At 39.8% G+C, this 23,984-nt stretch overlaps 1 protein-coding gene and 3 non-coding genes across 5 annotated transcripts; 1 reads left to right on the top strand and 3 right to left on the bottom strand.

The window, feature by feature from the left end:
* The first annotated feature begins 310 nt into the window (after window positions 1-310).
* On the top strand, window positions 311-19,644 carry NARF (nuclear prelamin A recognition factor). Of its 2 annotated transcripts, XM_009637806.2 has the most exons (10): window positions 311-424; window positions 1,649-1,792; window positions 3,472-3,604; window positions 4,883-5,017; window positions 9,946-10,064; window positions 10,951-11,080; window positions 11,767-11,839; window positions 14,419-14,556; window positions 15,179-15,336; window positions 15,921-19,644. In XM_009637806.2, exons 2-10 carry the CDS (start codon window positions 1,718-1,720, stop codon window positions 16,160-16,162), a joined length of 1,203 nt encoding a protein of 400 aa, XP_009636101.1. In that variant the 5' UTR covers window positions 311-424; window positions 1,649-1,717; the 3' UTR covers window positions 16,163-19,644. The 2 variants fall into 2 exon arrangements, with proteins under 2 accessions (XP_009636101.1, XP_035749312.1); XM_035893419.1 differs by lacking the exons at window positions 311-424; window positions 1,649-1,792; window positions 3,472-3,604 and adding an exon at window positions 4,393-4,481.
* A 1,998-nt stretch (window positions 19,645-21,642) lies between these two features.
* Window positions 21,643-21,714, bottom strand: TRNAQ-UUG. The gene has a single exon. It is a non-coding gene; the product is annotated as a tRNA-Gln (tRNA).
* Window positions 21,715-22,360: 646 nt separating this feature from the next.
* On the bottom strand, window positions 22,361-22,432 carry TRNAQ-CUG. Its single transcript has one exon. It is a non-coding gene; the product is annotated as a tRNA-Gln (tRNA).
* Window positions 22,433-23,661: 1,229 nt separating this feature from the next.
* TRNAM-CAU lies at window positions 23,662-23,733 on the bottom strand. The gene has a single exon. It is a non-coding gene; the product is annotated as a tRNA-Met (tRNA).
* Between the last annotated feature and the right edge of the window lie 251 nt (window positions 23,734-23,984).

The following is a 23,984-nucleotide window of genomic DNA, read 5'->3' as shown; positions in this document are numbered from 1 at the left end:
CGGGACGCGGCTGCTCGCCTGGCTCGGAGCCCGCAGCCGGCGCGGCCGCGACGTGCACGCACAGCTTCTCCCGTGCTCGGGTTAATCTTCCCTTGGGGATTAAAAAAAAACCTGCTTAAAAATGTAAAACTGATGAAGCAAGTGAGTTTCTGAGGAATCGTTTTCACCATAGCAAATGCACTTTGAAAACAAGGCATTCTGTATAAAGGTGTAGGTTCAACACTGCCAAAAAACTGTAAAAGATCTAGATCAGTTTTTAATGATACAAGCAGTTCAGCAAAGATGTTCTTACTGAACGGTGAACATATTTTGCGTAATACATGTATTTTATGTTTTGTTTCAGGAATGCAGTAAAAAACAGAAAAACGATGATACGCAAAGTACATCTGTTGATGCGTTGAGTTCCAACGATGGTTTTGAAGAGGTAACGTTCCTTCTAAAAATTGTAATACACTCTTATTTGATTCTTTTTTTGTTGTGTACCCCAAAGGGGGTTATAAGTAGAGAACTTTCAGGTACTAAACATAATACTAATCAACAAGCACTAGTAAGTGATGATGAGCGCTTCTGGACATAGAATCACAGAATCGTTCGGGTTGGAAAAGACCTTTAAGATCATCAAGTCCAACTGTTACCCTAACCCTGCCATCCCACCGCTAAACCCAAGCACCTCGTCTGCCCAGCTTTTAAATACCCCCAGGGATGGGGACTCAACCCCTTCCCTGGGCAGGCCATTCCAATGGTTGACAGCCCTTTCAGGGAAGAAATTTTTCCTAATGTGCAATCTAATCAAGAATCTTTAAAAAAGGTGAAATAAAAAACCCGACTATACAAGCACAAAACAGAAATTGAAGTTCTAAAAATTTTTTTTTTGAGTGCCAAAGTCTTACATCAAGTCTTCAAAACAGAGACACAGCTTGTAAGGAGAAAAGAGGGGTTTTGACAGTACAAGTGCACAAAATGTTGTCTTATTTTTTGTATTGGGCAGACTTACAGATCCCATACTGTTCTTCAACAGGTAACTGTTTCCTTGGGAATGGCTTTTTAACTGACGGATTTCTGGGGTTTGGGGTTTTTTTTTTTTGCGAGTAGTCTGGTTACGTTGCCCTTTTATGCAAGTATTCCTCAGATGAGCTGCCAACAGTATTGTAGCCAGAAGCATGAAGCTCTTCATCTTATGTATATGTTCAACATAGTTGTAGGACTGCGTCTGTTTGTTCTGCCTCATGGTAAAAAGCCAAAGCCATCTTGCTGTTAGAGAGGCATCTGGCTATTAAAGAGGTTTAATAGTTCAAGTACAAGTTTTCTCAGTTGCTTGCTAAGTTGATGGGGACTGTCAGCTCTGAAATGCAATGCAAATCAAGTTACTAGAACATGGACTACAGGGCTAAATTTAGAACTATGTTTATGCTTAAACATTTTGCAGTTTCACAGTAATAATAGGAGCAGAGCCATGAAGGAGGATGGAACAAATTACTTTGATTACTTCTAAATAATCTTGGATGTTACGCAAGTGTCATGGATTGTCTTATTTTGAACTAAACAGTGAGACCATGTCTGCTCTTCACCTGGGTTATTGTAGAGGTCTGGAAAATTTGTCAATCATTATTAAAACCCTTGTTTACTTTATTTTTTTTACCCCCCCCAGAAAAATGAGTTTCATACATTGGCTAATGCTAAAATACTCCTTAGCGACTGCCTAGCTTGTGACAATTGTATGACATCAGAAGAAGGAGCCAGAGTTTTCCAACAGAATCAGAAGGAGCTCTTTCGTATTCTTAACCTTAATAAGGTAAAGTGACACAAACAATAAAACACTGTTTTCTGTGAGGAGGAGGAAATTACAGAATGACTAAGCAACTTCGTTTCCCAAGGCAGATAATGTGAAGACTTGTCAGGCTATACTTTGTCCAAAGAGGAAGTGAAAACTTCAGGCAAGATGAACTTTAAAGTACTTAAAATAATTTTGCACTAGAGATGCACTTAACCTAATTGCTAGAGGAAAGCTACTGCACCTGCAGAAGGAAAATTTTTGGAAAATGTAACTACCTTGTTGCTGTAATAACAAATTAATCTGTGGTTCAGTGTTTATAAATACTCATACCCTTGTTGCTAGGACTGTTCTGGGTCTTTCTGGTGCTGGTGTATCCACATAATACAAAGTTATGAAGGCAAATTTGGGAAGGTAGAATCGTTTTTAGTATATATTTGAGCTGACTATATTTGGAACAGAATTTTTTGTCCCAATTCTTAGCAAAACTTAAAAGCATTCTTTTGCTGTCTTATTTTCTGCTGACATCTGGATTTCCTGGAAGCTAGTTGCTATGTATGGTGCTCAGATCTTTAGATCTTGATACTGAATTAATTATTTTAGTTCTCCAGACTTCTGTGTCCTTACTTGGTATGCAAAAGCTACCAGAATTGATGCTTTTTCTTATTCTGTACGTAAGTGTCACAAGTAAGAAGATTTGTTACATAGTGATTCAGTTTTCTTATAACTAGTTCAGCTTTCTATACGGTATGATGTATCTGAGAAAAAGAGAAGGAAAAAAAAAAATCTTTTGGGTCACGTGGGTCCTATTAAGAGAGCCTGAAGTCTGCAGTAGGGAGACAGGAGGGTGCCTCGATCAGAACTTCAGGGATCTGAAAGAGAACAGTGGGTAACTGCTTTCCAGGCAGTCACGAGCTCTACTTGAAGGATTATTATACAGCACTTAGGGTGTCTAAGTACAAGCTACGGTCTCCAGCCTTTTTAGGGTGAGACTTGTCTGAGGCATAGTCCTGGTTTGTCTTCCAAGGGTTCCACTGGTATGGGAAAAGGTCCCAGCTAAAACACAAGATTCATCTTCAAATAAATGTCACAGTTGTCAGAGCTTTACAATTGCAGACAGCCTTAGGTACTTTGAAAAGGTTCTTCACTGCCTACCAACACTGGTTTGTTGAGGGGGCCCTATCTCGCCAGTTGCCCTCAACAACTTCAGTGATGGAGACACAGGAGCCTTAACAAAGGATCAGACCTGTAATTTGCTGGGTTGGATTTGTAACTTCAAATGCCCATCCTCCTGTAAACATTAGTTTATCTATTTATTAATATTTAAACATACAGCTTCTTTCATATGTGCTAGGATGTTTCATATTGCTAGAATGTCATAGGTGCTGAATGTCTCTTAGCTTCCCTTATGCCATTAGGAGACCAACCACAGAATTGTCCTAGGAGGGATGCATTTCCCTGGGTTATATAAAAGGAACATCTACAGATGATTAGACATGAACACTGACAGGATCAGAGGAACATCCTGTCCTGCCCTCAGGAAACTCGACAGTTTTTTCATATGGATTTTAATGATACGGCCCACTGAAGCATAGGACACTGAGGAATAACTCCAGGAGTGGAAAAGGGAGGGAAAGCAGGGAGCCTTACCCTGTTGTAATTACATACCTTGTTTCCTTTGTTTTTGTTTTGTTTACCAGAAATGTGATACCTCAAAACACAAAGTGTTGGCAGTGTCTATATGCCCTCAGTCATTGCCTTATTTTGCTGCTAAATTCAATCTCTCTGTGAATGATGCAGCCAAGAGGCTCTGTGGTTTCCTCAAAAGTCTCGGTAAGTTTGGGTTTGTTATGATGGTGGAGCAGAAAGGGGAGATTGTTTTAGGTTTTTGCTTCCTCAGCAGAACTCTTGTTATGCAGTCATAAAGTGCCATTGCACAATCTGGTTCAGAGTTTGAAATATGCACTCTGTGATATTAATGACAGTGTACAAGTATGACATACAGCAGTTTCAGAAATGGATTGGAGGCTGTTGATAGTAAAGGTCACAGAACAGAAGGACATTATAGAGCTGTCTTGAAACCTTCACTACCAAGAAGTCAGGGAGGATTTGGTCATGAGCTTCAGTAAGATTTCCCCTTATTTTGTAACTTGAGGGAGGAGGGAATTCTTAACCCTAAATGCCTTCCAGTCCTTTTGACACATTATATCTCTAGAAGATTCTCAGTTCTGGTTTTTTTCTGTTGTTTGAAATTACATGCAAGAGCTGTTGTATCTGCCTACTTTATGCTAAACCTATATTTCCTTTGCTCTTTATACTATATATACAACGTTTTATTTAAAAAACAAAAACCACTTTGCATATGGGTTTGGGGTTTTTTTTACGTACTTGAGGGAGGAAGGAAAAGGACAGTAATAAACCTATAAACTGTTTCCGTATATATTTTTTTTCATTTTTTTTATAGAGTTATGCATCTCTGTACCCAGTATATTTTCTTCATCTAAAAGGAATGCTAAGTTCTGGTGGGCCCCAGTTTTCCTAGAATGTGTTAATTATCTATGCCTCGCTTGCTGCAGGGACGTGCTCAGTATTACATAGGCATATAGGGAGTATGTTGCTAAATAAGCAGACAGAAGGTCTCTGCTACGTTGGTGATATGCTGGTGTGCCTTTGCAGACAATTTCAGCAACGGAAGATATGCCTCTGCTGGGTACGTTTTTTGTGGATAATGATGCACAACTTTAGCATGTCTTGGAAAGAATGCCTCTTTTCAAGAGTCGCTGCATATAGCCCAGGAGTCACGAATTCCCATTCAATTAAACAAAAAGCAAATATATGCTGAATGGCAAGTGTCTCATAAGAAAGCAGACAACTATTTGAAGTACTGGTAGTCAGCATTTGCAAATTGGTGATACTTTTAAATTCATTACATAGAAGATAGTGTCTCAATGTATGGCTTTTATTTTTGACTGCTATTTGTGAAAATTTGGAAAGGGGAAAGACTATACCCATTGATATTCTAAGATTTTCTGTAGACCTGGAACTTGGAAAGAAGCCGGCGAGTAGAAAACATCCTACTAATGCACTTTTTCATACTGCTTTCTTTCATAGGGGTGCATTATGTATTTGACACCACTATAGCTGCTGATTTCAGTATCCTGGAGAGCCAGAGGGAATTTGTGCAGCGGTATCAACGGAGGAACCAGGATGAGCATGCCTTACCCATGTTTGCCTCTGCTTGCCCTGGTGAGAACTGATTTCTCCAACCTTCCTCCACTTCAGCCTAGTCTTACTGGAACTACCAAGGAACTAAGGGAAGGGTTGTTTCATTTGGGAGCCTTGCATAACTTACAGCCTTTTGGCTTTGCCTTTGAGAGACACCAAATATCGCACACAGTACTTGTTACCAGTAGCGCTGATCATCCTTAGTGCATTCCAGCGCACTGCTAGATGGGCCTGTTTTCCATGGGCTGTTGGGAGAGCAGAATTTGTTTCCAACAAGCATCAGCTTTCACATGTGTAGGTGAGGTGCCGCAGCCATAAATGTGAATCATGTAGACAAAGAACAGGCGCGATGGTGCTGGATAAGGCATGTGCTAATTCAGTGTAGGGCCTTACACAGTCTGATGCAAAGGTTGCAATAAATTCCCTATATACATCTTAGAGTTGTCGTCTGTTGGAGGTCTGTAAAAGGTGAGAAGTGTAAATTCCATTGTTGGTCTTCAAAAAAAAAAAACCCACCTTGCTGTAGTCCACAGCCTCTGATAATACAAAGAACTTGAACTACTGATTTCCTGTGCTAGTGTTTATATGTGGTGTTTATTAGTCATATTTCCCATCACTTCTGTGAAAGAAACATATGTAATAACACATGAATCTCTGGATAATGAACCAAGGTACAGAAGCACTGAGGTTTTTAGTGCTTTGTGTAAGACCTTAGGAGAAATCAATCAGAACTGGAATTGAGGAGTTGGTGGCTGCTGCTTGTGTGTTCAGACCACAGTTGAACACAGCGTTTCCTTATTGAAATGAATCTTCAAAGAACTTTGCTAACTGATACAATTAAACTACAACCTCTGTTACCTTAATCAAAATTCTGAACTTGCCACTTAAGCCTAGGGGCTAGTGTCGTTACTCTTAATGATTGTTAGGTGGTTATGTCTAACACTTACAAAATAATTCTCACTTGGAATGTCACAGACTTGACTCACTGAATGTCTCACTTCTGCAGATTTTGCACCTGAGAACTTGTTCTGTTATGAACAGAACCTGCACTTATGACAGCTGAAAAGATGTAGGACATTCAGTCACTGTTTACTTTTTCCATTTGTTAGCACACCGTCATTTCAGTTTAAGTATGATAAGTCATATTCCTAAAAAAAGTATCAAAAAGGAGGTGAAAGTAACTCATCCCTCGCCTAATCAACTCCACCCTGAAGTTCATGGTGTTCCTTTTCAAAAGGCTAAAAAAAAAGAAAAAATCTTTCTTTCTAACTTTGAAATAACTTAAGTGGATTGCATTCTTTAAAGAAATGTTGCAGTGACAAGAGAGTGCATTAGGGTTGCATTTGGTGATCCCCAGAATCTGCTGTTCTCATTGATTTAAAGTTTAAATACTGCTATTTGAATTAAACTTGTAGTTTTGTTTGTTCATGTAGTGGTAGTATCTGGGTTGCACTTTAGGAACTACACAGATGATTAAGAGAAGTCTGTTTGTTTTTTTTTTTTTCCTGTTACTGTTATCTTAGTGTTACCTCCTATCTTTAGGAGCAGACATACTGGATGTTGCCTTTTTTCATGTAAAACTGTGATGTTGAAACAACCGCCTATTACTTAGCTTTGTCTTGTATGTGGTTCATTCAAAACCTGGGGATTTCCTTTAGAACGTCTTCTGAGATAGTTTTAATTTTGTTCACCTAGAAACAGAGCTCAGATTATTTGCTGCTCTCATAGGAAATATTTTAAAATAGTTAACAGAGCGCTTTCCTTGTCCTTGTCTGTTCTACAAAAGATTGTTTCTGTTTTCAGTGCTGGCTCTCAGCTGTGATATAGACATTAGTAGAAGCATGGGTGTTTTCCATTTCTGGAAAACTGAATGGAAATACCGCTGCAAACCCATTCTGAAAGCACATGGCATTTCATTCCCATTGACAGCAATTACAGAAAAAAAAACCAAACCATGATTAGACATCTTTAAAGTAAGGTTGTTCACTGTGTTTCCTGACTTTAATTGTCTGGGTGCATTTTCTGTTCTTCATTTTCATTCCTCTCCCAACCCCCAGATTACATAAATTTGTCCCAGAAGCTTTGTTTACTGGGTGTGTTTATCACGAAATGTTTTTTATATAGCTCTGTAGATATAAGGTCAATGTGAACTCAAGTTAACTGCTTTACTCTTACTTATCTTCGGGTGTAACTTTCCACAGAAATATCACCCTCTGCAGGAGCGGTCTGTGGTGTAAAATCTACCATGAGCAAAAGAGCGTAACCCCTGTCATCCCGGAACCTGATAAAAGGGCATTTTATTGTCTCTGTCTTAATTGTTCTTACCTCCTGCTGCTGCTCTCTTAAAAGGAAGCGAGCTAGGTTTTTTGGGGTTTGTTTCCGGTTGGAAATACAACAGTGTAACTACTGATTGTATATGTAATATCTCAGAAGTAATCAGTTTCTTAGTTTACCACACTGGTAAGCAACATGCAGCACTTGCTCTGGGAACCAGCCAGCATTTTGAATACATTGCCAGCCTCTGTGAGCTACTAGAACAGGTCAACGGGGCAGGCTTACAGCATAAGTAAGAAGAGCATAACTAGTGAGGATTTGAATGCTTTTGTCCCATTAAACTAAACTAATTTCCTTTTAAAGGAATGAGGTTTTTTGCACTTTATACTGATGCATGGGTATTTATAGCATGCATCTTTGTGATATACTCACAATAAACCACTAAAAATAACATGTTCTGGAGTATATCTGCAAGAATTTATAGAGTGATTTGTAGGGGTTTCTTGTTCTTTGATGCTAACACAAGCCAACGAATGGCCAAGAATCTGAATGAACTTATGAAGGGTTTAGGTCTGTATGGATACAGGTATATGTTGATAGAAGAACCAGGTATCTTGGGCTTCCTGTAACCATGGCTCTGGAATTCAGCCCTATTGATGAGTAGGCAGAAACAGCTACTGTGTATGCGAAACACAGATAGATGCCTCGTGTTGCTCATTCACGGAGGCTGCTTGTATAATTAAACAGTGACTAATGGTCATTGTGGAGCTGGAACTATTAGATGTTTGTTCCATCTACTGCAAGGAAAGAAACAATTTAAGAAATTGCTTTGGGCAATACCCACCAGAAGTCTCTTGGGATTTAGTGAAATTTTCTTACAGTTCATGACTGGAATATGTAAAACGTTCCAATTCTAAAAACTAGCCTCATAGCAGGAGTGCTGTGATGATTAATAGCAATCATAGTTGCAGTATAAGGGAAGGACCTTCCAGAAATGCTGCTAAAGTACAAGGCAGAATGTTTTTAAAAACTGTCCTTAATTTGTTTGAAGCAGTTTTTGTTCCATTTTGACAGCACTTGAGACTAAAGCCATTTAAGAAATAGGATATCTGTATCGTGCAGAATATGCTAATACAGCCTTTGTACCAAGCACCAAGAAATAAAATCCTTTGTTGCAGGTAATAGCTTGGACTTAAAGTCCCAGTTGAAGTTGGACATTAAGCAAGCTTCCTATTCAGGGTCTGGCAGTTCATCACAGTTCTGTAAATGTAAATCTATAGTCCCAAGCTTTCTCTGCAACAGAAATGAATGCTTGTTGAAGATGACACGTCGTCTTTGAGATTTTCCATGGAGGCCAGTATCTGCTACACTTGAAGTCTGTACTTTAGCAAGAATTGGGAATATTTAAAAAGTTGGAGGATCCTAATGTTTCCCTAATACTTACAGTTTCTCATTTTCATCAGTAAAATTTTATTACACTGGGAAAATCACTTCTCTGCCATAGAGAACATCACTTGGCTTCCAGTTTTTGTGCTGTTGTTGGCCTGTGTGGCAGTATTCAGACTTAAACATTACCAGATGTTTATACATACGTGTTACTGCCAAGCTTAAGAATTAACCTACAGGTTTTACCTTTCCTGGGCAGCATGTACTTCACAGCGATATTTCTCTTTTATGTAAACACTAATCTATTTGAAGATAAAAGACTGAAGTGTGATATTTTTCACTATTTCTTAGCACCAAAAGCAACACACTTCGGTAGAAGGCTGGGCCTAACACTTTCTGCACAGTTTAGGTATCTGGTTCTCAGTCCATGTAGGTGAATCAAGAAGTTCTGAATCCTTGCTCTGAAAGATTCTGGGCTCTTTTTTTGAGTAAGAGTTACAGTGCCTAAAAAAGAATTGCACACCCCGAATATCTTAACCTGATCATTTGTCCATTACTTTTCTGGAAGGTGGGGGTGCTGCTCTGGTGTTGGGGGTGGTGTGAATATCCATAGCCTGTTGTAGCTGAAACGCTGAAGGAGTCTGCTGAATGGGAGGGGGACTCGTGAGTAACTAAGCCAGAATGTTGAATACAGAGAGATTTCAGTTGATTGCTCTGTGTGTGCTTGAGTGTGTGGGAGTTTCTAAAGAAAGTGTGGCTACTCTAAACAATAGTAAAAGAAGCCATTTTTTTCTAGGCGTAATCCCTTGTTCATCTTATGATGCTTTCATGTGACTCTTCTGTTATAGAGGCGGCAAGCTGGGTGCATGGTTGTTAAATCTCAGGAAACAGAAGGTTACAGTTAAGCAGCTGAACAGAGTACATTTGTTGTAGTATGTGGTGAGGCAAGGGCTGAGGTCTAGAAAGTCAACTTACTCTTTGTTAGCTGGGATCATGTTCTTTCAGCTTTGTTAAACCTATGCATTAGAATGGAAGTAATAGGTCATAGAAGATCACAGGGGCTTCTAGGTCTAGAATTAATGACACAGTGAATTATTGATAGCCAACTGTAAAGCATTGTTCACAGAGCATTGAGGTTACCTACAGTTCCCAAGGTGGGGCTTCCAGCCTACACAGAAATGTCCTACCTACTGGAAAGGTGTCTTCATTTTTAAGAGCTGTTCTATAACTGCTGCCATTTTGCCATGCTTATGTGCCACTTCACTACTGTGATTTTTCTGTCGTTCTAGGTTGGATCCGGTATGCTGAAAGGGTACTTACCAATCTTGTGACCTCTCACATTTGCACTGCAAAGTCTCCACAGCAGATCATGGGCTCCCTGGTGAAGGGCTATTTTGCCAGGCAGCAGGTAAGTAATTCTGAATTATTTTTACCATTATACTCTTATAAAAGATGAGCTAGTGGGTTTTAATACTGAAAAATAGATCTCAGTGTATTATAAAGTGATAAAGCATCTTCCCAAATTGTTTGTCCTTTACTTGAAGACTAAACAGTGCTTTGCTGCTATACAAGTGCCCATGACAAGAAGAATGTACAAAGAATCTCATTTCATGAGGTGCAGTGTGAGCTGGCAGCAATCCTTGTGCTCCCAGTACAACATGGATTTAGATATTTATGGATAAAATTAAATCCAGGGTAACTAAAGAGATTATTGTTAAATGCTGCCTGTGTAGTTCTATAGCACAGCCAAAACAGAAGCAGAGGAGAATAATGAAGAAATTTGCCCTGTTATCTGGGATCAATAACAGCATTCTATCCTAGAAACTAACCTTTTTATCTCCTCAATTTTGTATGTTGAAAAAGTTGCAGTTCTTTTTACATATCATACTTAAATTTAACGGCATCCACATTATATAGGAAAGAATTGCTATCTCCACACAGTAATATTGAGGGACTTGCTGTGTGTGAAAGGGAATGAGTGACAACTAGAAAACAGAATTCTGAAGTCCTGACTTGCATTCACTTCCTAAGGCAATCAAAAGCTGCAGAAAATGTGGTCTGAATGAATAAGTAAACGTTTCAGCCAGAAGATTGACTTTGGATGTTTGTTGCTAATGCTTTGTGACTTCTGGCAAATCATTTCATCTGTGCACGGCAGTCTTTAAAATTAATTGCTAGGGATGGATTACTAGTATTAACTGCATAGAGTTATGATGCTATTTGTGCCCTTGTCATCCTTCAAGCTGTATTTGCTCTTCATGGAGTTCACATGTGCTGTCTTCTGTGTTCCACAGAACTTGTCTCCTGATAAAATTTTCCATGTAATTGTGGCGCCTTGTTACGACAAAAAACTGGAAGCCTTGCGGGAAGATTTCTACACTGCCTTGTATAATTCGCAAGAAGTTGATTGTGTTCTGACATCAGGTTAAATTTTCTTTAAACATACTATTTATAAATATATAAGCGAATCACCATTGTTACAACAGCCTTTATGCCAGACTCTGCTTTTTTAAGTCTGCTTTAGTTGTAAGGTTGGCTTTTTTTCTGCTTTAAAAATAAGTACATGTTTTTGTGCTACTGGTAGTACAGGTCTTGTATAGGGAAGGCAAAGAGGAAAATACTTTCCTTATAAGTTGGTATTCATCTGAAAACAAGGTTCAGATATTTGTTTTTGTCAGCCTTTTCAGAAAGGTAAGAGTTATGCAAATCCATGTTTAAAATTGTTATCTTATTGCCTGTGGTCATTATTTAATCTCCACTGGGTTTATTCATAACATGCCAAATACATGGCACCAGTGGCTTTTTGGTGTAGCTCTTGCCTTTAGGCTTAATGTCCCAACTACATATCCTCCTCCTTCCCCTGCAGCGTAGAAATGTCTTCCAAACTTTACCTAACAGAAAAGCTAAGGATAGCATTATACAAGCTGAAGGCCCTTTTCAGGGCTGGAAGCATCAGGCTTCTCAGTTACTGGAGGGACCTGACTCTAGTAAGGGATGGAGAATGTGAGTGTAAGCACGTATAGGTGTTGGGGTATCGATCCGTTAAACAGAGGCACAGCATGTGCATTTTGCTTTGTGCTGGAAGTAAAATGTCGTATGTTTTCCTACAGGTGAAATTGTCCAAATAATGGAACAGAAAAATGTGTCTATGAAGGATGTGACTGAAGTAGCTGTAGATAGTTTGTAAGTAGTTTTGTTGTGGATGCTTCCTTATTTTGATGACAGATGACAAGATCTTTGAACATATTCAACATAAATTTAGAACTTCTCAAAAGAATCTTTTTTTTCTTTTTAAAGAAAAAAAGCCTGCATCAGAGCCTGAGTATACTAAAGCCTCATCCTTTATATAGTGGACAAAAAAACAGGAAGTATTCTCTTAGATGGTCATTGCTATTTAAAAAAGTAATATGAAACAGGTAATATAAAACTGTATATGCTGTCCAAATACAAAGCAGATAATTTGAGGTAAAGACCCCTATCTAGTGACTCCTTTAACTTTTATGATTTTTGAAGATTTGTGTAGCTCCTTATTTATACTTTAATGCAGTAGTTTTAGATTTGACTATATCAAGTTAACAACTTGCTAGTAAGTGTGACCGTCTCGGGGTGTTGACCCCATTCAGAGTGCTCCTGTGCTTGAGCTTGTATAAAGCTGAACAGTCTCATCTGCCCCCCTCCAACTGCCTGGCCTCACACAAAGATGCTGGGATGCAGTCATGGGGCTGACCATCTGTTCTGTGCTTCCCTCTCATTCAGAGCAGCATCTTGACAGTAAATTTCCACTTCCCCTAATATGTTCATGTAGAATTGATAAGCACCCTTTCAGGAAATGGTAATTAATGTCTTTTATACTGAAGACAACAGTTAGTTTTTCAAGATTAGGTAAAATTGAAACATGCTTTGGATAAGAATTGCACAAAGCAAGGAAGAGATTTTTGTTTACTTACTGTATGACTGGCTCAGAAGCAGCATGTATGTTGTTTTAATTCTCAGGCTCAGTTACAAAGGCTGGCCTCACTGCTCACTGATCTTTGTTCAAGTGTAACAGATGTTACTTGGTGTCTTTCCAAAGTGGTGGTAGTGGAGCAATAAACATGCTTTCTTGCACAAAATAGAAAGCTCTGGAAATTTTTAACAATCCTTTTTCACTTTCAGTTAGTATCCTGCTTGGACCTTGTCTAGACTGGAGAAATTTAAGTGGTACAGTGGTAACATTTTCAGAGCTGTGTTTGTAGTGTAGCTCCAATGATTACTTCTACCAAAGATTGCTACACAGAATGAGAATTACATAAATAATGTTCTCACAGACACAAGCACATAGAGATGGTCATTTATTTCTAAACCAGCCTGTCCAATGAAAGAACAAGCTCTTATTCAGAATATACCTGTTTTATTGGATCAGTTCATGTTGGAAAATAATGTCAATTTTTAAGAGGATTAATCTGATAATAGTGGTTCAAGCTGTGAGACCTAATGACGTAAATTTTTGCCCTTCCGGGATCTTAAAAAAGCAGATTTTGCGAGAAATTTATGTAACTTGAACTCCTCCTCTAAAAGGTCCCAGAACAGCAGCAATTTGTGGTGAAATACTTGGTATTAAAAAAGTAGTATGAGCAAAGTAACTCATGTTTGAGTTCTTAACTCACTTTTGTGGCTAGAGAATGCTAAAGAATAACACTGGGCTAAAATTAGGAGATATATCATGAAACAAAATCACCCAAGGTTATTTCTTGGAAAAAAAAAAAACAAACCAAAAAAACCCACCCCACCCCCCAAAGAAACCCCCCCAAAGTCGCAGTAGTTCTTAAGCAGGTGCAATGGCATGGCATAGAGGGGACAGACATACTATATTTGTAAACTTTAGCTCTTCAGTGATTAAAATATTTCTCTGTCATTACTAAAACTTCAGCATTGTTTGTCAGTGAGGTGTTTGTTGTGGTCGTTTTCACTTTGGGTTCACAGTTCAGTGCTGTGCCCGGACTGCTGCTCAGGTGGGAGCTAGCAGTATAGGCCAGGGAAGGTCTATGCCTGGATGTTCTGGGAAGAAGGTAATTACACTAGATCTAGAGAGGCTTTTACATGTAAGAGCAAAGGACATAATCTGGCTGTTTGCTAATCTGAAGACTAAGATCTCTTCCTGAAACTGGCCTTACCACACACCCCTATTGATTTCTCCTTTAATCTCTTTACAATTCTTCAATTTCTTTTTCTGAACTACAGCGTAGCGCTTTTCTTAAAGGTTCAGTGTTCTAACCTGGTTGCAATTGTACTGATTCAGTGTTAGTGGCACAGTGTTACAGACTGTGACAAACAACTCCTGGAGCAGCAGAATTGTTTGTGAACAAAGGCTTCTAACTTCTGAAGTACTAAAGGCTTCTAACTTCTGAAGTACTTTTATATTCTCACAGGCTACAATTATTTTTTTTCCTTCCACAAAAGTTTCCTGAGTAGTAAATGGCTGTTAACCAAGTCTTTAGGCTGTGCTGAATGTGCATTCTAATAAATTACTGTTGCTCGAGGTTTCTGAACAAGGAAAGTTCTGCATCCTTCTATTTTTTTTTATTGTATTTTTTTCTATCGTCTCACTGCTGTCCTGAACAGTTGGATTTTTCTTAAGCTGTAATAAATAAAAATGTTAATATGTTTTCACTGCTAAAAAACTCTTTTTTGGTTGGGGAGGCAGAGAAAGGGAGAAATATACTACTTTATTGAGTGAAGGAATGAAATTTTGGAGTTGATCTTTCTTTCTGCTGTTTTCTAAGGTTTGATGAAATAAAGGAGGGAGATGTAGTAAGGCACGATGGGAAGAGATCCGATGGTTACCTGGAGCACATTTTCAAACATGCTGCAAAAGAGCTCTTTGGCGTGGATGTCAAGGAAATCACCTACAAAGCATTAAAGTAAGTTAGAGTTTTGTATCCTTGTTGTGTAGGATGGGCTAGTTAGCATAGAGTATTTTCAGTTGGAAGGGACCTGCAAGGATCATCTAGTCCAACTGCCAGACCACTTCAGGGCTGACCAAAAGCTCACGTCTGTTATTAAGGGCATTGTCCAAATGCCTCTTAAACACTGACAGGCTTGGGGCATTGACCACCTCTCTAGGAAGCCTGTTCCAGTGTTTGACCACCCTCTCAGTAGGAAGAAATGGTTCCTAATGTCCAGTCTAAACCTCTCCTGGTTGAGTTGGTGCTACGGTGAACCCTAATGCAGTTATTGCTAACCTGCCTTTTTTGCTGATAAGCAGTTTCATGTCATAAACGTGCAAATTTGTTGCTATAAAGTAGCTCCTGCTAGCTTTAATTTTAATAATAACCTACCTGCCCTTAAAAGCTAAGTATAATTATATTCTGAAAATTCACTCCCAACTTCTGCTTAACTCTGTTTAGAAACTGGAAGAGTTCACCTTAATCTCGCTGTTACACTTGTTCTGTTCTCTTCAGAGCATCTGAGTACAAACTGACACAGTTGGATCATCCCTTTGGTAATGCAGAGGTTTAAAATGTTCTCTGTGTATCTTTACAGGAACAAGGACTTTCAAGAAGTTACCCTTGAAAAGGATGGTGAGACAGTGCTGCGTTTTGCAGCAGCTTATGGCTTTAGAAATATCCAAAACATGGTTCTGAAGTTGAAAAAAGGAAAGTTTTTATACCATTTTGTAGAGGTTCTTGCCTGCCCAGGAGGTAAGAAAAATTGTAGATCCACAGTTGTTCTGCACACATAGCTTGAATCTCAAAGGAGTTTTCTTGCAGGCAGGCATTTAATTTCATCCCTTCTTAATTCTCCTCTTAATAATCTAAAATGCTTACTATTTAATGAACGGGCCGGAACACCAACTACATGGGCAGCATTGGCTCAGAAATTGATTGGGCTTTCTAAAATAAGAAACCACAGTGTTACTTGCTCTCTTCTGACCTATAAATAAGTGACAGCATGGCTCTTAACGATTATTTCAAACCTCAGAGGAAATACTCTGAAATGGTGGGTGTCAAGGGCAAGAAAAGACAAGGAACGTAATTAAGATCAAAAAAACATGGAGAAGGCAGAGAAAGATTGTTGATATGGAAACCTCATTTATATTAAGATGATGCTGATATTGGAGTCACTTTAAGTAAATACAGATTGTAACAGCATGGGGAGGTAGTTTATGTAAAGAGACAACTTTTTTCCTTTAAACAAGTATGAAAAAAGAATTCCAAGTTAACGTAAACTTTCTCTTCATATCAAATCTCCATCACCCTTGTGGCTTTTTTTTTTTTCCCCTCAGGGTGCCTAAATGGAAAAGGCCAGGCACAAACTGAAGATGGAAAACCAGATAAAGCACTGCTTAACCAGATGGAAGAAGTGTATGCTGCAATACCTGTTAGACTTCCAGAAACCAACCTGCATGTACAAAGGATGTACCATGACTGGCTGGAAGGCGTGGACTCTAGGAAGGTCCAGGAAACTTTGCACACCAAATACAGTGCAGTAAATCAAACAGCAAGCAATTTGGATATCAAATGGTAATAAATCAAGCTTGGAAAAGATTCGCTTAGGTTAGTTACACATTCAGCACTGGAAACATTCTATGCAATCGCAGATGCTATGCACTAGCCGAGTGTATGAATGAGACGCTTCCTAACTGTGGATTACTGCTTATGAAGAACCATTGCTTTTTAAAAACGGAAAGAGAAGTCTCCAAAAGTCCTGGTTCCTGCCATTGTCGTTTAACTTTTACTGTGTGTAATCTCCTGCGTATAATGGATTTCTTTATTCAAAAACACAATCTTGCAAGGTACATAAGCACTTTCTGCCAGGGGCAGGGAGTGTAATTCCTGATGAAGTTACTCCCTGAAGTGAGGGGTTCCCTTCACAAAATGGGCTCCCCCAAGAAGGCCAGATTATTTTACTCCCACTCCTAGGTATGCAGTCCCTTTCGTTATGGGAAAACAGTCATCATGAATTTCAGTATTGTTGCAGTTGTGAAGTGACTCGGGATTTACTTGCTGTGTTAACAGAAAACTCCTTTACAGGGACAAGTGTGGACATGGAGAAGTGTAATGAATTTATGTATGCCTTCTATCCATATTTTAACAGAAACTATTCTGTTCCATACCAGTCACCATTCCTTACTCATGTAATATTTGTAAGGAAGGGAACAGGATGCTTCATATAAACTGAACTTGGGAAACTAACACCTAAATGGTTATAATTGCAATCCTTCATTAAAAATAGTTCCAAATAGGTTGGTTGGTACAAAAAGAAGTTTCCTTTCCTTCTAAGTTTTCTTAGAAACTTGCAGCTAGGAAGAGTGGTGCTGCTTACTTTGTCTGGCTTCTTTGTGAGAGTGAAACATGCACATACGCTGTCACGTGAGCATGTGCATGCTACAACTTTGCTAGATTTGCTGAGCCAGACTTAACAGCACTTTTATTCTCTCATGTTTCACAGAATACCGGATTGTGCTTTCATTTATCTCCATGTTGACAGACTTTTGTAAAAATAACTTCATGGAGTGCCTCTGAAAAAAATACTTAGCAATGCTTGTGAGCTCATCAAAGTTACTATATATTGGCATCATGAATTTTGGTGCACTTATTTTTTTAAGTATGCTGTAGATGTTTCATTTAACAGACATCTTAAAGTGGTATTTGCATGCAAGCTTTTCTGCAACTTCATGAGTTGTCAGAGGGTTGATCAAGAATGTGATGGACAAAAAAACCCCGAAACTACTGCCAGACTCCTTTGGATTTTCCTAGTAGCATCAAATGTGTTCACGATTAATGGCTGTTTGAAGCTAGCAAAGTTTCAGCTTTCCTTTTCCAGTCTAAAAGTGTGGATGGGCTTTTTTAATCATTTCAGGCAGTTTGAATGAATCTTCTTGTAAATTTCTTAATATTACAACCGCTTGTATGAGTAAGATTTAATACTGCAAAAACCTGTGTGTATTTGAAATCCGCATTTAACTTGAACACAGTGGATAGGATAAAGGCATCAGTGAAGTCAGTGCAGGTTCTTGCATTGGCTAAACGAGAGGCTCAAAAGGAGGGGGCAGACTTGAGTATGTTACCCTGATGGCAAGAGATAGTTCTCTTAATGTGAAGCTGTTAATAGAATTGCAGCTTTCAATTGGACCTCCAGCTAAATAACAAAACATTTCACTCTGAGGGATGTTTTCTTTCAAGTGCAAATGAATTTGATTACTGTGCTACCTGAATGCACACAATGAGATTATACCCATAAATTAGCCTTTGTAAGTTGTTTCTGGTAATAAAAACATTATACTTACGTGGTGCAATATCAGAACACCTACAGAAATCTACCTCTGTACAGGAAGGGAGTCCAGAAATTGTGGGAAGACTTATGTATAGCTGAAACTTTAATAAATGTCTGCTAAAGAAAGATGGTGATGTTGCATGAAATTTCTGAAAAGAATACTTTTAGAAGCGACATCCAGCTCCTTTGGTCTGGTTTTCTTTATCTGTCATGATTTCCTCCAAAAACTTAAACAGAATTATCTTGTAATAAAGTAGTCTTGTTCTGTTTGTATAGGCATACGTTTCTATGTATATATGGTTTTATAGCTTGATGGCATGTTTAAATTATGTTGCTTCAGTTCTTTGTATAGTATGCTTATTTTTTTTTATGTGCATATACTGGATGAAATGGTACGAAAAAGTGGTTTGTTTTCCTCATGAAATCTTCACTAAACTACACAAGAGCTGCCTTGCTGTTCTGAAAGGATACCCTTGAACTGTTTGTAGAACTTGAAGAATACTCATCTTGCGTAGGTGGCACTGCTGTACAAGTTCTCTTTTGCCATTACCCTTCCCATGCTTCCCATGCTGGTGGGAGACCCTAGGAATGGGCCAATAGGTGAAATAAATCTGTCTACAATATACTGTGCCGTGCTCCCACTACAACGTAAATTGGTGGCTCAGTGCATAAAATAAACTTTTTCAGTTGAATCCACCATTTCTTCCATCTACTCAAGTGTTTTAACCTATTGAGATAGTAGCAATGTAAAAATCTAGTAGAGTATTGGTCTGCCACAGTATTCTTCTCAAGATGAGGAAGGTATCTAACTGGGCAGCTTTTAGTGGCTAGGTGGAATGTATGTATTATAACTTGTGACTTACAGTGACTGATACATTTTGTTCTATAAGACTTTTTGGAGTAAAACTGGTTTTAAGTTTTTGAAGCCCTTTTAAAAGGGCTTAAAGTGCCAGTTTAAAAGACAAAAAAAAAGTGTTTTCCCTTAACTGTAGTAAGTCTTTCCCCCTCCACCTTCTTTCACTGAAATTTTAACATACATCAGAAACTTTTGTTGCGACTTCATATATAGTGAAATACTTGCCTGAGATTGATTCTGGTTTTTAAATCTGCAGTTGGGAAGTCTGTCACTGTTGACAATATGTGTTTCTAGCCACACTTTCTGAAACTACAGCATTATTTAGTTCCCTGATTCGATTTTGGCAACTGATAATTTTCATTGCTACTGCCTTTTCAGCAATGGGAAAAGTTCCTAGTGTGGTCACAGCCATAGTGCTTTACTTCTCAGTTGAATGTTGTGCTGAGACAATCTTGTCTCTAGATGATCTTTAGAAAATACTAAATTGGAGGGATTGCGGGAAAGTAACTGGAAATGCTAAATTAATTTGGAAGTTGTGTTGGGGTATTACTGTCTTGAGCATATAAAGTGCTCAATACCTTGGGTTACAGTACTTTGTTCTGAGACTGCTACAAGGTGGGGTATGTGTTGTGAAGTACTTTTGCTATGCCTTCTCCAGTAAATTTGCCTCAGCCACAGCACCTTGTGTTTGTCCTCTGTAGTTAATGAACATGGACAGACGTGGGCTATGCCATCACTTAGAAAAGCAGATATATCTGTATGCAGCAGTCTCAGCTGGATTAGATTTGGATAATGTTCAGTTGCCTAAATTTTGGTGCTTTGTATTCAAATGGAGCATGACCATGAATTGTCCTAAATAAATCTTGATACTGAATTATGTACCGATTCTGTCTCATTCCATATAAAAGCTTAACTCTTTAAGTACACTTTGTTTTAACATATGTGCTAATCTGGTGAATTTAGCATGAATACTTGATTAGTCTGTAACAGTAATACTGTATCAGCTGTTTATGAGTATTCTGGATTACAGCTACACTCTAAACTGTGATAAATAGAAGGAGAAGGTTGCTGGATACCAGTAGGAAACGGTACTCTGGAATTGTAGAATAATATATTGAATTGTTGCAAGGCTGACAAGCATCAAGTGGCTTTAAAGCTCTCTTACCTGGGAAGAATGAGGTTGCTGGATGAAGCCAATCTACGGGGGTTGACTGGTTATGCTGAAGTTTACTACATACAGTTATTTAAAACACTAGTGGATGGGGAACAGTAAAGATACTTATTTGTGTGTAGCCTGATACTTAAAAGCGTAGTTGAGAAGGATGAAAATTAGCCCCGACGTAAAAGAGGAAGATACTTTTCATCAATGGATTGTGCCAAAATTTCTTTAACAAATTTAGCAAGCATTTCCATAAATTCCCACGAACAGCAAAGACCCTAACTTCCATAAAATAATAAATAGGCCTGAAGGTGGTCTGCATTTTTTTCAAGGGTCAGTAAGGAGTGATCACCTAGCCAGAGGAAAAGGAGGAGGAGCTGATCTTCATTTTGGCATGGAACAGAGATGTTCCTGTTGCTGTGTAAATGAATGACTAGTAAGGACAGGTTTTGAGGAGGGGAGTGAAGATGTTGAGATGTCCTTAGCGCTCTTGAAATGAAAAATAAATAATGAGGATTTGTGTCAGCAAAGCAGGGGTAATATTGGTTTAAATCGTGCAGAGTTCAATCTGTGAGACTATACCCAGTCTGAAATAGTTGCATTTCTATCCCTGTCTTCCAAGTAAACAGTTGGGTGCACCTGACAAATAATGTCCAAATTCTGAAAAAAAATCAGATTTTCCTCAGTGTGAATGACTTTTTTTTTTTTTTTTTTTTTTTTTTTTCAAACAAGACTTAAACTACATATAGTTTGTTTGCTGTATGGTCATCCCATCCAGGTAGTTTGAAAACTAATTTTCTGGTTTGGCTTTGGTATAACTTAGTACTTGAAATATTATTGATAACTCAGGATACCAATGGAACTGCAACAGGCATAAATCAGGAAAGTTCTACTGAAACACTTTCCCAACCTTCAAAATTTCCTGCTTATGGACTAGCATAATCATTTGTAGTTTATTTTCAAGAAAAAAACCCTACTAAAATAGAGAGAAAAAGAATATCGTAAGTGTCCACTTGTAAGGAAAATTTTTTTGCCTTGTTTTATAGCCAATGTTTAATTGCCTACTTTCTGATAAGTCTCTTGCAGAGCTTTTCCACACTGTAAATATTAAACAACAGCTATTATGCCATATGACTGCATAGCTAATGCACATTCTTTAACTCTTTTTCCCCTGCCATTATTTTGCCAACATAACTGAAATATGTCTTTTAAATTGCTCAGTTGCTATGTGCGCTGTGAGCAACCTGATCTAGTTAGCAGTGTCCCTGCTCACTGCAGGGGGGGTGGAATAAATGACCTCTAAAGGTCCCTTCCAACCCAAAACATTCTATGATTCTATAAAAAAGGTAAAATATAATTAAAGACTAATTAAATTGTACCAAGAACTATTTAAAAATTAAAGTCTTTTTGTCAAATGTACAGCTGCTCATTCAGTTTCAGAAAATTGGGACTAGTGATGGATTCAGGTGAAGGAAAACCCATCAACATTCAGCTCCTTGGGTTTTACCCCCCTTTCGGGCAGTACCCCGCTGCAGTTGGGTTTTCGGGGGGGTGGGTCGTTATATATGCTGTCCATGCATAACCGCGTGCCTTTATTTCGCTCTGCTATAGGCACGTACGTACACACCGGCTGGCCTTGATAGCAGCGGCGGGGGCGGGCGCAAATCGGGGAGGAGGAAGGAGCTGAAGATGAGGAAAAAGCGAAGGCCGGGCTGTAGGTTCTACCGAGATTTGAACTCGGATCGCTGGATTCAAAGTCCAGAGTGCTAACCATTACACCATAGAACCGGGCGGTGGCACTCGCCTCCGCGGGGCCGGGGAACCAACCTGAACAGCAAACAGCTCCCGCGGTGACAATTCCCACCGCCCTTTCCTTTTGGCACCTTAAAACCGGCCAGGAATTCAACGCAACCCCAATATTCGTATTTATTCCGCCTTTCTGCAGGATTCGTTGTCTTCGTGGGACAACGATCGCAACGATGCCACGTCAGAAAGCGAACAGGAACTGGGAGAACATCTTTCGGATACGTAAACCAAATCCTCGTGCGTGCAGCGGAGCTCCGCAAGCTGCCTCGTGCTCTCCTCGTGCGTAATTTAAATGGCGTTTCCACACAGGCTGTTCACAGCGTAGAAAGAAACAGAATTACTTACGTCTCAGTACGCTATGGCATGTCTGAAGTTGTTCAGGTAACTCGTGTAAGAGTGTACTAACCTAGCTGCAATGAATAATAAATGCGGGGGGGAAAAAAAAAAACCAGGAAAATTTCATCGTGTGTTTTGTCTTTCTCTTTGACTTCAAATACGTTTTCCAAGTAGCACGGCATGTCGGTAGTTTATGGCATTCCAAAAGCCGGTGAAAAACACTATGATTCCGTTAACCTGATTTTGCGTGATAATGAACGGTAACGAAATCGGCCTCTGGGCAAAAAGTGTCAGGTTCCACCGAGATTTGAACTCGGATCGCTGGATTCAGAGTCCAGAGTGCTAACCATTACACCATGGAACCGCCGCGGAGGCGCCCCGGCCCGCTCCCACTGAGGCAATCTTAAAGGCAGAAAGGGAAAAAGTGTTCTTTCCACACGTTCACAAACACGGTGTCTGCCTCGCCTCTCTTGCGTGTATTCTACACGGATTAATCCTGTGTAAGAATTCCGCTGTTCATTTATCGCGACGTTTTACAGCACTGAAAATCATGCACATTTGGAAGCACTAAACAAGGTGGCTTAAGCCGTTGCTCAGATCATGCGGTTTAAGGCTCAGATCATGCGGTTTAAGGCTCAAATGCAGACTTTCAGTACCATGTGCACTGGCTGTTACTTCACATTTGTGCACTCGTTCTGCTTTCGTGCATTTTGGGCTGAATGTTTGTTTGCTATCTTTGAGATGAAGCAGGAGCCACTTGTCACAACTATTGTTTTAGCTCGCCAGGTTGTTTCCTCTCTTGGTTTTGTCGGTGTATAGGTAGCAGAATGTTTCATTTAAACAGGCGAGACATGGGAAAACTACAAACGTATGCAACGAGCTTTTTATGTGTAATTAAAGATGGGGACCTGTTGGAGTGGGTCCAGAGGAGGCCACAAAAATGGTCCAAAGGCTGGAACCCCTCTGCTATGAGGACAGGCTGAGAGTTGAGGTTGTTCAGCCTGGAGAAGAGAAGGCTGCGGGGACACCTGGTTGTGGCTCTTTGGTACTTAAAGGGGGCTGCTAAGAAAGATGGGGACGGGCTTTTTAGACTTGTTGGGATAGGACAAGGGGTCATGGTTTTAGACTAAAAGAGGGGAGATTCAGACTAGGTAGAAGGAAGACATTGGTTACATAGAGGGGGGGTGAAACACTGGCACGGGTTGCCCCGAGACGGAGTGGATGTCCCTTCCCTGGGAACATCCCAGCCCAGGTTGGACGGGGCTCTGAGCAGCCCCATCGGGTTGGAGATGTCCCTGCTCCCTGCAGGGGGGTTGGACTGGGTGGCCTTTAGAGATCCCTCCCAACCCAAACCGTGACTCCACGATATCATCAAACCGCGCTAGATGGAAAGCCTGCAGGCGTCACAGCGCGGTGTGTTCTGTCCTTCCTTTACTCTCACCCACTGCACTACACCTTGTCAAGACGGTTTAGGAAAAATAACCAGTCACACCACCAACCAACCCCACGCCCATAAACACACGCGGCTGCAGACGAAGACACCGGTCGCTGTGCCCGGGAGGCGGTACCGCTCCCCGGGGCAAAACGAGAAGCTAGCAGAGGATGGTTTCGATCCATCGACCTCTGGGTTATGGGCCCAGCACGCTTCCGCTGCGCCACTCTGCTGCTGGTACCAGCTACTCTTCCCGCCTGCTCTTAGAAGAGGCTTCGCAATAACAACGAACGATTTAACTTCCCACTATACCGCTACAGCTGACTGCTATTGAGGTAATTTCAATAAAAATTTAAATAAAAATTGCCGATTTATTACCGCAGAAAACAGTGACGTTACCAACCGCGAAGAACTGAACACTTGCTGCCCTTAAAGCCCTCCCGGAATTATGTCTAAGAACGGGCCCGTGAGGAGGCCACACACC

This window comes from Egretta garzetta, unplaced genomic scaffold (genome assembly GCF_000687185.1).
Source record: "Egretta garzetta isolate BGI_Z169 unplaced genomic scaffold, ASM68718v1 scaffold34, whole genome shotgun sequence".
NCBI lineage: Eukaryota > Metazoa > Chordata > Aves > Pelecaniformes > Ardeidae > Egretta > Egretta garzetta.
Note: the sequence above shows the minus strand (reverse complement) of the source record. Positions and strands in the feature narration are given on the sequence as shown.